Consider the following 13,403-nt stretch of genomic DNA (forward strand, 5'->3'; position numbering starts at 1 on the left):
GCCAGCTTGTGGAAATGGTGAATAATTAATATGACAGATAAGCAGTTATGGAGAGACACAGACTCACAGAAAGAAACAGCTAGAAAAACCCACTCACAGCACACAGGTAAAATTACACCATTCACATTACATGCCAGTGAACTCATAATTATCTAATGTAACTGGTGGTTTCAAACATATACATTTACTGACAGCCAGAGGACTCTTCTAGATGTTAAACACATTTACTGAAAGTTGTCTGGAGGTAAATGTGAGTCATTGCCATGGTGCCATGGTCTCTGGAGGACTGCTCTACATATAAATGTCCCTTTGTACACCACTTTTGATTTTGTAACTTGGTTATACCTGAGGTTACCTGTAGAGCAAAGGCTAAGTTAAAGGTAAGTAAAAACAAAACAATACCTTCTTGAAAATGAAGGCTTTTTAAGAATTAACATTATGTTCTTTTGTAATAAAAAAAATAGCTATTTATAATGAACAATTTATGAATGCTTGTTATGTAAAGCAGTAATTCTTAACTGTAACATAAAGCCAAAAATAAGCAGAATAACACAATGAAGAATTATATTTTCAGGGTTACCATTTTTTGTAACATTTCAAATGTTACTTTTCTTAAAGTAAAGTAAGATAATTATGTTCTTGCATTTGATTTTATTAATAGCATTTTCTGGATTTTTGTTATGCAAGGCAACAAAACTATAGAACATCCAAAAAATAAAATAAAAATCCAAAATGTGTCTAAATAATTACTTACAGTATTTGTACAGTGAGAACAGTAGCAAATATGATTAATTGTTGGTCCAATGTAAAAAAAAAGGATAAACTAGATAAAAACATGTGTAATGTATTACATTTTTGTTTGTTCCACAGATTTTAATGGAGGCAAAATTTTCAAATGGCACCTTTATCTGGATCCTTCAGATTGCCAAATTTGACATCTCTCAAGACATTTCATTTCCTGCCTTCCTGACTGGAGCTTTGATCTACTTGTTTTCGGTGTTATGTAATGGAATAATTCTAACACTCATTGTGACACAACGGAGTCTTCATAAGCCAATGTTCTACATTATGTTCAGTGTCCCTCTGGCAGACTTATTAGGAATCACCACTATCCTTCCCAGACTGTTAATTGATATTGTAACTCAATCAAATGTTGTCTATTACCCAACATGTGTCTTACAGGGCTTTATTCTGCATTTGTATGGAGGCAGTGTATATTTTATACTGGCAGCAATGGCATTTGACCGCTACATAGCAATATGCAAGCCTCTCAGATATCACACTATTATGACACCCTTCACAGTTGGAGGTGTTATAGCTTTGGCTTGGGGCCTTGACTTTGCTTTAATAACTGTGTTGTTTGCCCTTCAGGCCAGACTACCAAAGTGCAAGACATTTATTGTTAATGTATACTGTGATAACATGTCCTTATTGCAACTTTCATGTGCAGGTGATATCACAGTGAACAATATATATGGGTTGGTTATAACTGGATTTATGCAGGTTGTTGGTGTGGGTGTTCAGTTATACTCATACGTACAAATACTCAAAACCTGCCTTACCCACTCTCAATCTGATGCTAAAATAAAAGCTCTAAATACTTGTTCAGCACAGATTATTACATTTCTTCTGTTTGAAATAGTCAGTACAACTGTGATACTTTCATATCGTTTCCAAAATATCTCTCCCAATACACAAAAACTGTGTGGTATAATGGCTTTCACAGTCCCTCCAGTTGTAAATCCTATTATATATGGAATGAAAACAAAAGACATTAGAAATGCATTTACTATTGTCTTCAAAAAGATTAAAGGCACATTGACATAGACATAGCATAAAAGGCTTTATAAATATTTATACTTAACAATATTTAGACTGATTTAATACAAAAATGTATTCAAATGTGTCATCTGTGTTCAAATGGGTCATCAAAATATAATTACATAACAACTGTAAAAAATTTAATTATGCTACATAAATTAACTCAGATGTTTAACCTTGGTTATTAAAAAACTGTCTATGCTATCCACAAATCAATGTTATTTTAATTGGAAAAAACATTAATAAGAATTTTATATGTATGTGGTCTGAACTCAAAATGATTTAAAATCTAAATTTAATTTCAGTTATGTACATTATCTTTGTAATTTTCATTCATTTTTATTACATTCTGTTTTTCTGTTTGTTTGGTTGGTTGGTTGGTAGCACATTCAATGGAAATTGAGAAGATACAAGTGCTGTTTTTAAACCAAAACCCAGAGATAAGCAATAGAAGACACTCATATAGGACTTCTTGCCTAAATAAATGTATATTTTGTTCTAAATATTTTTACTTTGCAAACTGACAGCGCCTCAGATAAACAGAAGATCTTTCATAATTTGCAATATTCATGTTATTGACTTGCTATGACGATACTGTAACGCTGAGGGCGCGTCAACAAAACGAGGCGGCATAGAACGCAGATACAAACTTTGCCTTTTATTCTCAGTGAAGCGCAGACAGCACACATGGAACACTTACACATGGAAAGTGAATGACTCCAACAAAGATGACCATGGGACACTGTGCGAACGCACATTAAATAGACAAACCACATAAGCCCCGAGTGATCACGAGACGAGCCACAAGTGAGACTGATGAACACGCTCACACACACCCACACCTACGGAAATCCAAAGACAGGCATTACCAGACGCAGACAACATGAACACATGCTCTAAGGGGAGGGGTCCGGGGCTGTAATGTGACAGATACGATGTTACAATGTTAAATCTGACCATGTTTTGTTTTTATTTTATACTGTATATGAAATGCTTTCTCACCTGGGGTGGGAAGAGTCACTGAGCCATCCGGGTCAAGGGTCAGTGGGCGGTTAATGAGACCAAAAATAGAGACCAGGGGCCTCATGTACAAAGACTTGTGTGGATTTCTTACAAAAAATTGGCATACGTACAAATCCAGAAAATGGCGTACGCATAAAAAAATCCGGATGCATCAAACTGTGCGTACGCCGGAATCCACGCACATTTCTTTTGTACATTCCAATCAACGTGGAATTGAGCGCACACGGTGACATGCCTCCCTATAAATATGCAAATTCATTTAAATTTGCCCTGCACCGGAGAAGTTTGCTCTCTGATCTATCACAAACCATGTCTAAATGGTGAAAAAAGAGGAACTTCACCGAATGTGAAAGTAGAGACGCTCCTGAATGAGGTAGAGGTGCGGAAAAAATGTTTGTTTGGCACGTTGTGGCATTACAGCAAAGCGCAAAAGGTCTGAGTGGGATAGCGTGTGTGAAGCTTTAACCCTGATGAGATCCGGGCGTGGTCTACCTTCTTGGGGTCCAGCTGGGCGTGGGGGACCCATTGCATTTTTTGTTAAAATAATCAGCAGATTTAGCCCAATTGCAAGTAAAATAAACAATACATATGTTAAATTAGTTTGCTCTCATTTATTTATTAGTTACTTTTTTATTAAAATGTAACACAATAAGGAAATGAATCATAAATCATGCTGGCTGACAGGCTGGTCCTATGGCTAGCTGCTGACGGGCTGGTGCTAACGGAGCTGGCTGCTGCTCATCCTCCTTTTCATTATCACTATCAGACTCTGATATTTCAGAAATGTGATCCTGAAATTTCTTCTTCTGAATCACCATCAAAATCCTCTGTCTCTTCCAATAGCAGCTGTAAGGCAGTCTGAACTGAGAATCACTTTGCCATCTTTTATAGCATTTTTAGCATTTTTAGCATTTATAGCATCATGTCCCCATGATTGGATGAAACACACACTCACACACACACACACACACACACACACACACACACACACACACACACACACACACACAGGTCCAGAGAGGAGGGAGGGATAATGAGGGCTGAGAGAAAAGATGCTTCTTTCAGATCTCACCCCTTTGTCTCTATAGAGATTCTTCGTCTGCTGTCTGACAATATGCAATCAACCCCTGATGTGACAACCATCAAAAGTGTTGATGGTTGCTCACCTTTGCATGCCAAACTCCTCTGTCCTTTGTTTGTATATCCTTTAAAGTCATACAGACGACTATCAACTACCCAACCCAATGTTGATTGCCCACTTTGACTAGCCCAGGGCCCAGTGGACCCTGGACCCTGTATGTAATACAAATGTGAAGGGGGGGGTACGGGGGGGTGGTCATTGAAAATATTTTCTGATTTATGTTGCTCACAGAAAATGAGCCAAGGACCAATGAATCTCAGTTTGAAAAAAAAAAAATTGTAGAATTTTTTTAAGCTGATTTTTTAAAAATGGGTCCCACAGACCCTTGGACCATATAAGGGTTAAATGTTGTGGGCTCAGAATAATGCACACTGGCAGAATAATATAATGCACCTAAAAATATCAGTGATGCGCTCACTAGCATCAGCGACTCAATAAAAGAATTGGTTAAAATTTGCGCTGCGCATTAATTTGTCCTGGCTCTGGGTCCACTGGTTGCTCCATCACCTCTAACAATGGCACGGCATACCTGTGCGCAACATTGTGCAGGACCCCACATGCCGGCGCCACCGGCTTTTCAGCTGCCCAATCACCCTCTCCACGACTGACCGGGTGTGAGAATGGAGAGAATTGTATCTCTGCTCCCGGTCAGTCTGTGGATTATAAAGGGTCATCAGCCACGTCTTGAGCACGTAGCTGCTGTTTCCTAAGTAATTTAACAATTACCCATGTATAAAATGAATTATTCTAAGCTGGAAATGTCAAATGCTTTTATTTAAATGCTTACATTTTGTTACTTACCAAGTTGCCACCTGTCACACACTCTGCTAGCTTGTAATATTATCCCAACCATGCAGTTTGTAAGGATGTACTAATCATTGGGTTGATCCAGGCCAACATTAGTAAGTTTTTACATCACAGATTATTTGCACGTTTATGGAATTAAAGTGCTTTTTATTCACATAAGCAAATTCCTCCTCAGATGGTGCCTTCATAGAAATGTGTGTGTAGTCGATCGCTCCGATTATATTAGGGTTGCATTATCGCTGCAAATTGCGCTGTAATGTTTGCTTGGTCAACCGCTTCTTAATGGGAACATTATATAACTAGCTGCCATGCAGATGATCCCATCCAAAACAGCTGGCATGGCCCGGCTCAAAGATGACTGGGATATCCCCGACCCGTCTGCCAGTTCGCTTTGAAACGAGCCAGTTGCCAGGAAGCCGAGCATTGTCAGCACCTGTAAAGGAACTGGCAATGCTGACTCCTCGCCATTTCTCTCTCCAAAACTGGACCCAACACAGCACAGAGTTCCAAGAGGACAGTTCTTGGAAATCTGAAATGGCTTATAAGCCAGTCATCATCATGGGCCAAAAAATCATAATGATCACGGAAAAAGCGCTCTCTGCGAATTCGGCCATTAGCAATATCTTCCAGTAATGCCAACGCTGCCATCTCCCAAGAACTCCAGCGCAACATTTCATGCATGTTTATATAATATAGGCTGGATTATATAATGTGGAAACACGTTGAATGATTATTTCAATAAGGCAATGAAATTGTCTGATTAATTTACTTTATTTTACACAATAAGGGCTTACTACAATGTGTGTGTATTTTCAATGCATAACCTCTAAGTGTCGCTAAATTACGCAAACACATCAGAAACATGCATACGCCTGAAGTGAAAGTGTCGTGGGGGTACGCACTTTCTCACGTTCAAATCACATTTAGTACATCTGACCGTTTGTGTGAAACATAGCGTACGCAATGTTTTTGTACGTATGCACCGTTCGTACATGAGGCCCCAGGAGAGGAGAATGATGAAAAGTTGAGGAGGCGCCAAAAACTGCTGTATGGGTTCAGTGGTCTGAGTCGACTGGATGACGATTCATATCCCAGGAGCAATGTGAACTAAGTTCAAGTGAGTTGTTTTACCCTGACGGTGAGAAGCAGCCATTTTGTGGTAGGTTACTTCATAGGCAAGCAGTGATCCAGGCTTGCAATTATGACTATAACTATATATGAATTATAACTATATTTCTTTATCAGACAGAAAACATCCCCATACACACCACCTCAACACACTCACACACACACATACACACACACTCACTCACACACACTCACTCACACACATTTCAGACTGAACAATGTCTTTTTGCAGGTACAAATCTCCTTCCCATGCTTTTGTGCTTATCCCCCACACCTTCCAGAAAATTCAATGTATCATCTTCACAAAGACCCCATATATATAACTTGATGTTTGCCTTGCACTCCTTTTCCTCTGAGAACAAGGAGTAAGTGACTGACCAAGCAGTTATGTGGTTATCGAAGAGGTTCTGGTCCAGGTTTTTGATGAAGAGGGCACTGAAAATAAACCAGAGGAAGAGGAGGATGTCTCAGAAGTGGAAGACAAGACAGATTTAGATCTAAACTTTGAGGAGACTGACCAGGCTTTATCCCCCCAAGTCAGAGGAAGTAGAGCGAGAGAGGACAACATAATAAAGATGACGCTAGGGCCAAATTGGTATGCGACATCATTGTGTGGATGAGTCCACCTTACAACTCTTTTTCCCAGAGTCCATTGATGTAATTATACTGGAGATGACAAACCTGGAGGGGAAGTGTGTGATTGGGGACACCTGGAGAGAAAGCAACTTTATAGGCCTCTAAACCAACGTAGGTCTGATGATTTTTGCAGGAGTAGCCTATATTGCTCAAACAATGAGCCTACAAAATGTCTGAGGCCTATATTCTAGGTAAATATGTCCTTACAACAGTTTCATTCCCCGCACACCAGCCTGTACCAGTCTGTTCAGGAGTGTGTAAGCCTTAGTCCCCAGCCAATGCCCCAGCCCAGGTGCTGCCCCAATGTTACGTGTACTGTGGATTTTGGGGAGGGTGTTTTCTTTTTTTTGGTTGATTGCCTCATCACGAGTGGATTCTGTCGGCAAATCAGAGATCGCGATTTGGATGAGGGGGCGGATCTTCGGCTTCCTAATCTGCATGACGGAATTGCTGGATGTCGCTGGGAGGCGACACAAGCTTTTCTGCCTTTACGGTTGTTGTGATGATCTTTGTCATGAACTGAGTTGTAACACTCACACAGGTTTAATTTGTTGGATACACCAGTATAGAGGCGGGCACCGTATATGTACTTTTGTTTGAGATTAGTTAGAGCAGTAGATATATTTTCTTTATTTTTGTTAGTAAGGGGTGAGTCTTGCTTTGTTACCTTAGTGTAGTGTATTTTTGTTTGTTTCTTTCCTTTGTTGCCGTCTACTGCTCCTTTCCTTGGTTGGCTGGTTTAGGGTTAATCGTGTGAAATTGTTTGTGCGTACGTGTATGTCTGTTCAGTGTTCTGCTGCGTAAGAGGCTCTTTTACCCATTACCATTCAGTAGTAAAGAGTTCTTGTTACGTACCCGTCTGGTTTTCGCATTCTTATTTCTTTCATCTAGACCACAGCCTACATGCTACTACCCCACACCCCGAACCTAGACCCATGACATCGTGAGGTCGTAACACCCAACCTCAGCCCTGGCTGCTCTCCCCCAACAAGAACATGGGTCCTTGAATTCACACACAAACACACACACACACACACACACACACACACACACACACACACTTCATCCTGAGTTTGGTTTTTGGTTTTCAACTTATTTTTTGCATGATGTTCATTTTGTAATACATTTTCAGTGCTAATATTTGTATTTTCACTGCTGTTATTTTATGTCTAATTCTATAAATGTTAAACCCTACTTTGAGACATTGTTCACAACTAAAGAATGTTGAATAAAACCAATTATTTTGGTTGTCAAAATTTGTTTTTTGTGCTAAAACAGACCGGTCAATTACTAAAGTAAGGGCCCTGAGGTGAACACGATTGGACTTTTAAATCATGGCCCTCTATATATAACTAACAGCTGTATCCATCCCCTGGGTGCTGTACAATTGGTGATGGAGTGTACCCATACAAGATCCATCCAAAACTGTCCAAGTCCATTGCTTTCATTATATCATACTAACAACCACTACATAACCAGAACCACCACTAAAACAGAGCCTGAAACATATACAACCATTTTTTAATAATGGTTTTAATTTTTAATAAATATCATTAGGTTTATAATAACCTAAGATAGCTGTGTGGTTTCAAATACACAGCAATCTAGACTGCTGGAGGCCTCTTCTAGATTCTGAACACATTTTGATGTAGGTTCCCTGGTGTGCAGAGGTGGGCATTCCAGGTTCAGAAAGTAAAAGTCCTCACCAGGATTTTGCTCCAGCTTGCTAGATTATCTAATTAGTGCAATCCAGGTAAAATTTGTGAAATCAACACAATCTAGGAAGCCTGAGCAAAATCCTGGTGAGGACTTTTACTTTCTGAACCTGGAATGCCCACCTCTGCTGGTGTGTGAGTCATCGCCATGGCCTCTGGAGGACTGAACTACATATAAATTTGCCATTGTGTACCACTATTGATGCCACTATATCTGTGCATTTCATTACTTTACTGACTAGAATCAACTGAGGTTAACTGAAGCCAAAGGTAAAATAAAGCAGTGAATATGATTCATCTGTTGAGCAATGTGGAATCAAAGAAAATATATATATTAGGTAAGCGATAAGTAAAAACATTTTTGAAATGTCTAACTTTTCTGTTATATTGTTGTTTGTTCAACAGATTTTAATGGATACCAAATTTTCAAATTACACCTTCAGCTGGATCCTTCAGATTTCAAAATTTGATGTCCATCCAGATGTTGTATATCCTGTCTTCCTGACTGGAGCTCTGATCTACTTGTTTTCAGTGTTATGTAATGGAATAATTGTAACACTCATTGTGACACAACGGAGTCTTCATAAGCCAATGTTCTACATTATGTTCAGCCTCCCTCTAGCAGACATATTAGGAATCACCACTATCCTTCCCAGACTGTTAATTGATATTGTAACTCAATCAAATGTTGTCTATTACCCAACATGTGTCTTTCAGGGTTTTATTCTGCAAACATATGGAACCAGTGTATTTTTTATCCTGGCAGCAATGGCATTTGACCGCTACATAGCAATATGCAAGCCACTCAGATATCACACTATAATGACACCCTTCACAGTTGGAGGTGTTATAGCTTTGGCTTGGGGTCTTGACTTTGCTTTAATAACCGTGTTGTTTACCCTTCAGGCCAGACTACCAAAGTGCAAGACCTTTATTGTTAATGTGTTTTGTTCAAATTTGTCCTTAGTGCAACTGTCATGTGCAGGTGATGTCACAGTAAACAATATATATGGGTTCTTTGTAACAGGATTTACACAGGCTGTTAGTGTTGGAATTCAGTTATTCTCATATGTACAAATACTCAAAACCTGCCTTTCCCACTCTCAATCTGATGCTAAAATGAAGGCTGTAAATACTTGTTCTGCACAGATAATAATTTTTGTTCTGTTTGAAATAGTCTGTATCACTGCAATACTTTCATATCGTTTCCAAAATATATCTCCAAATGCTCAAAAACTGTGTGGTATAATGACTTTCACAGTCCCACCAGTTGTCAATCCAATTATATATGGAATGAAATCAAAAGACATTAGAAATTCATTTAATATGGTCTTAAAAAGAATTAAGGGCAAATTCACATAAACATAGCATGAAAAGCTTTGGTCTTAATGAATATGTAGACTGATTCAGTACACAAAAACATGCTGACACTGTCTAAAAGTGTCATCAAAATGTAATTAAATAACAGTTCTGTTGTCTCTACAAGAAATGTTTGCCTTCATTTAAAATTATATAAAATTATGTTGTCAAAACAAAAATATGAACTAAAGCCCTGACTATTAAAAAAAGCACAACAATAAAACCAGTTTTGTTGGGAAAAACAATAATAATTTGTTTTTCCGAGGGGTATGAATTGATTTGATTGATTTGAAATCCAAATTTTAGGTCAGATTTAGACATTCTCTTTATTTATGTTCTGTTTTTTGTTTGCTTGTGCATTCAAGTGCTCATTTTAATAGATATCCAAATAAATGTATATTTTGTTCAAAATATTTTGACTTTGCAAAATGACAGCACATAAGAAGAGAATCACAAGACCTTTCACAACTTGCAACATGCATGTTACTTGCTAGTTAAAAAGTTAAAATATTAGTTAATTAGTTAAAATTAGATTAGTTAAAAGATTAGTTAAAATATATCATCAGTAAAATTCCTGTGATAAGACATTGAAGCCAACCATAGTACTCAGTATTTGTTCCACTTATCAGCTCATGCTGAAGGCAATGTTTAAGCCAGCTCCAAATGAATAGCAATATTAAACTCCATACTTAATATCAATAATATACTCAACACTTTGAAAGTAGCACTCAAAATGTAAAAGATTAACTAAACCTGTCTTTTTTTCACCAAATATTGTTTTGCATTTGGAATTGTGGGGCAGTCAACCGATGTAACTCACTGTACATGTGTAGAGCAGGCCAAATTTTCAAACGACACCATTAACTGGATCCTTTAGATTACCAAATTTGATGTCTATCCAGATGTTGTATATCCTGTCTTCCTGACTGGAGCTCTGATCTACTTGTTTTTGGTGTTATGTAATGGAATAATTCTAACACTCATTGTGACACAACGGAGTCTTCATAAGCCAATGTTCTACATTATGTTCAGCCTCCCTCTGGCAGACTTATTAGGAGTCACCACTATCCTTCCCAAACTGTTATTCGATATTATAACTCAATCAAATGTCGTCTATTTCCCAACATGTATCTTACAGGGTTTTATTCTGCATACACATGGAACTAGTATATTTTTATCTTGGTAGCAATTTCACCACTACATAGCAATATGCAAGCCACTCAGACATTACACTATAATGACACCATGGGGCTTGAGTCCGTGACTTTGCTTTATTAACTGTTCTTTGCCCTTCAGGCCAGAATTGTGGAGCAGCCAACCGATGTAACTCACTGTACATGTATATACGATCTACTGAAACACACAGGCTGTTTAAAAATGCTCCTCATTCTCTGATCAGGCCACAAACCAGTATTTTGTGGCATCACTCTTTGCCTTCAAAAACATATTATCATCAAATATTGATTTAGGTTTCTCTTTTGTTCATTCACTTTGCATTTTCTGGCTTTCCCGAGAGGCGTTCACACTCTCTCTCGCTCCTACACTGCCTGGCTGGCCTTAGCTTCTCTGTCTCAGTACCCTGACGCTGATCTTCGAATTTCAAACAAGAAGTATGGAATTGACTAAGTAGTTTCTCAACGCAATTGATACTATTTTTTCCACAAGGATTCAAGGGGAGGGAGAACCCACATGTCCAGACGTAACGTTCTCAGCTGGATAACGTTCTCAGCTGGATAAAAACTAATCACAGCTGTACAGGAGAATTTGGATCAGTTGGGAGACTGCTTGACTTCAGATTTCAAGTGTGACTCCAGTGTTTAAACTGGACAGGATTCTCGCTAAATCAACATTCTTGCTTATCTACATTTGGCGCCCAAACAAGACTCTTCTTGAAGGTCGTTGTCTTGGTTACCTGCTCCTTCTCTCACATAGAGACTGTCAGAGGATGGCTCTTGCTTTCTATTGCAAAATTTGACACAAAAACTGTCCCAGTCCAGCCTCTGGATGAACATGGCTCACTGTTTGACTGACTGTGTCACCTTCCATGCTTATATGTGCTATGGGGATTTTGTCTCATTCATAATGTTATCTCTCTATCTTTCCCCCTTATGAGAAAGGTGGCACGTTTCTGATGCAGCAGCCGCTCTGGGATCGCGGTGCTTTACACCGAGGCCCCAGTGGACTGTATTTTGTTGCCCTGTACTTGTGACAATGTGCAATGACAATAACGTTGAATCTAATCTAATTTAATTTTGTTAATGGACAAAAATAAATTAACACTTATTTTATTGAAAGCATGATTATTTTGCAGCATATTTTCTATGTTCCTAAACGTTTTGTACAATACTGTATGTAAAATACAATTTTAAAGTTTATAAAGATTGAGGAGATTAAAACAGAACATTGACTGTGACTGTCTTCAACACTGCAAGCCACATGATGGAACAGTCATGTGGGACAGCAAAACATGTCTAGAAAAATGGCTAAACCAGTTGGGCTTGTTCAAATTACCAAAGGAGTCAGTCCACGGATATCGGCAGGTGGCCAGGAATCAAGTTTCGTTATTTATACATAGCCTACACATTCAAAAGCCTTCTTTTCTTTAGCTTTAGGCAGTATAAAAAATTTACCTCAGACTTTTCTGTTTAAAATATTTGCATTGCAGTCACACAACAGATTTCCCACTTTTGTTGCATTACCGCAATCTCAAATGAGAGAGGCACTATATAAATTAAACTTATAATCATTAATGGTTACGTTAATCTGTCTTCCATGGGTACAACCACAGTCACTCCCATGTGTGCAAAATAATCGCTGTAGATGTCTTCATTTTTTTTTGTTTTTTATAAAAATCTTTAATTCACTGTTACAGCTACTCTAGGCAATAGCCCTAACAGAGAAAAGGAGATGGAGAGGCTGTGATAGGGATAATGAAAAATAATGAGTTTTTATTTACAACTGCTCAGGGATGTAGCTTCAGGACACGAACCAATGCTCAAAATAATAAACAAAATGTCTATAACAAAAACTATGTCAACTGCCTTACCTAAAGCCTAAAGAAAAGGAAATAAAATACAATAAACCTTCCCCAACTTCCTATCACAAAAACAAAAAGAACGTAATGTCATAGTCCCTTCTTCCCATTTGGGCTGAGTTAACAGACAACTATACAGACATAGACTATTTACACAAATATACACAATATATACAACAGCTACCAAAACCAGTAAGGACAAATACAGAATCAAGGTCGGGGTATAGTAAATCAAGAAAACCGGAATGTCAAACCAGAGTTTTTTTTACCAACACACACAAGACGTCAAACCACCCCAGAATGGAGAAAGAATCTCTTGATTTCGTGGCTTTGCAGATCTTTTAAATGTGGAACTGTGGGTCTTGGGGAGAAAGCAGCCAATCCGTATTAACCAGGAAGAGAAGTGCAGTGGGAAGAGAGTCACATCTGGACCTACTGAGTCACACGCGAACCACGACCAACATTGGTCGTAACATTCACACATTTATCTTCTAAAACCTAAGCCCTTTTAACATCTTATAGACCCAACCACCAAAGAATAATTTGGCCACCTCATGCATTCTCTAAAAGGAGATTCAGGGACTGGGTGGGGTGAGGTGATCCCTAATGTTCCTCTTCTGCCTTGCCAGTGCCACTTCCTACAGAATGGTATGCAGGGTGTTTGATATCCCTCGCTCAACCATACAAAAAGCTGTTCACAAGGTCAGTCAGAGAATCCTCAACATCATGAAGCAAGTCA

The 13,403-nt window shown here is 38.5% G+C and overlaps 2 protein-coding genes across 2 annotated transcripts; both read left to right on the forward strand.

Annotated features, from left to right (window-relative positions):
• The first annotated feature begins 876 nt into the window (after positions 1 to 876).
• On the forward strand, positions 877 to 1,827 carry LOC143478314 (olfactory receptor 52B2-like). Its single transcript, XM_076977274.1, has one exon. The coding sequence runs from the start codon at positions 877 to 879 to the stop codon at positions 1,825 to 1,827; it is 951 nt and encodes a 316-aa protein (XP_076833389.1).
• Positions 1,828 to 8,682: 6,855 nt separating this feature from the next.
• LOC143478359 (olfactory receptor 52B2-like) lies at positions 8,683 to 9,633 on the forward strand. The gene has a single exon (XM_076977318.1). It carries the CDS (start codon positions 8,683 to 8,685, stop codon positions 9,631 to 9,633), a length of 951 nt encoding a protein of 316 aa, XP_076833433.1.
• The last annotated feature ends 3,770 nt before the right edge of the window (positions 9,634 to 13,403 follow it).

Source organism: Brachyhypopomus gauderio, chromosome 16, assembly GCF_052324685.1.
Source record: "Brachyhypopomus gauderio isolate BG-103 chromosome 16, BGAUD_0.2, whole genome shotgun sequence".
Classification (NCBI taxonomy): domain Eukaryota; kingdom Metazoa; phylum Chordata; class Actinopteri; order Gymnotiformes; family Hypopomidae; genus Brachyhypopomus; species Brachyhypopomus gauderio.

Bases quoted from the DNA above. Each gene is read 5' to 3' on its own strand.
- LOC143478314 (XM_076977274.1), top strand. From the start codon at position 877: ATGGAGGCAAAATTTTCAAATGGCACCTTTATCTGGATCCTTCAGATT.
- LOC143478359 (XM_076977318.1), top strand. From the start codon at position 8,683: ATGGATACCAAATTTTCAAATTACACCTTCAGCTGGATCCTTCAGATT.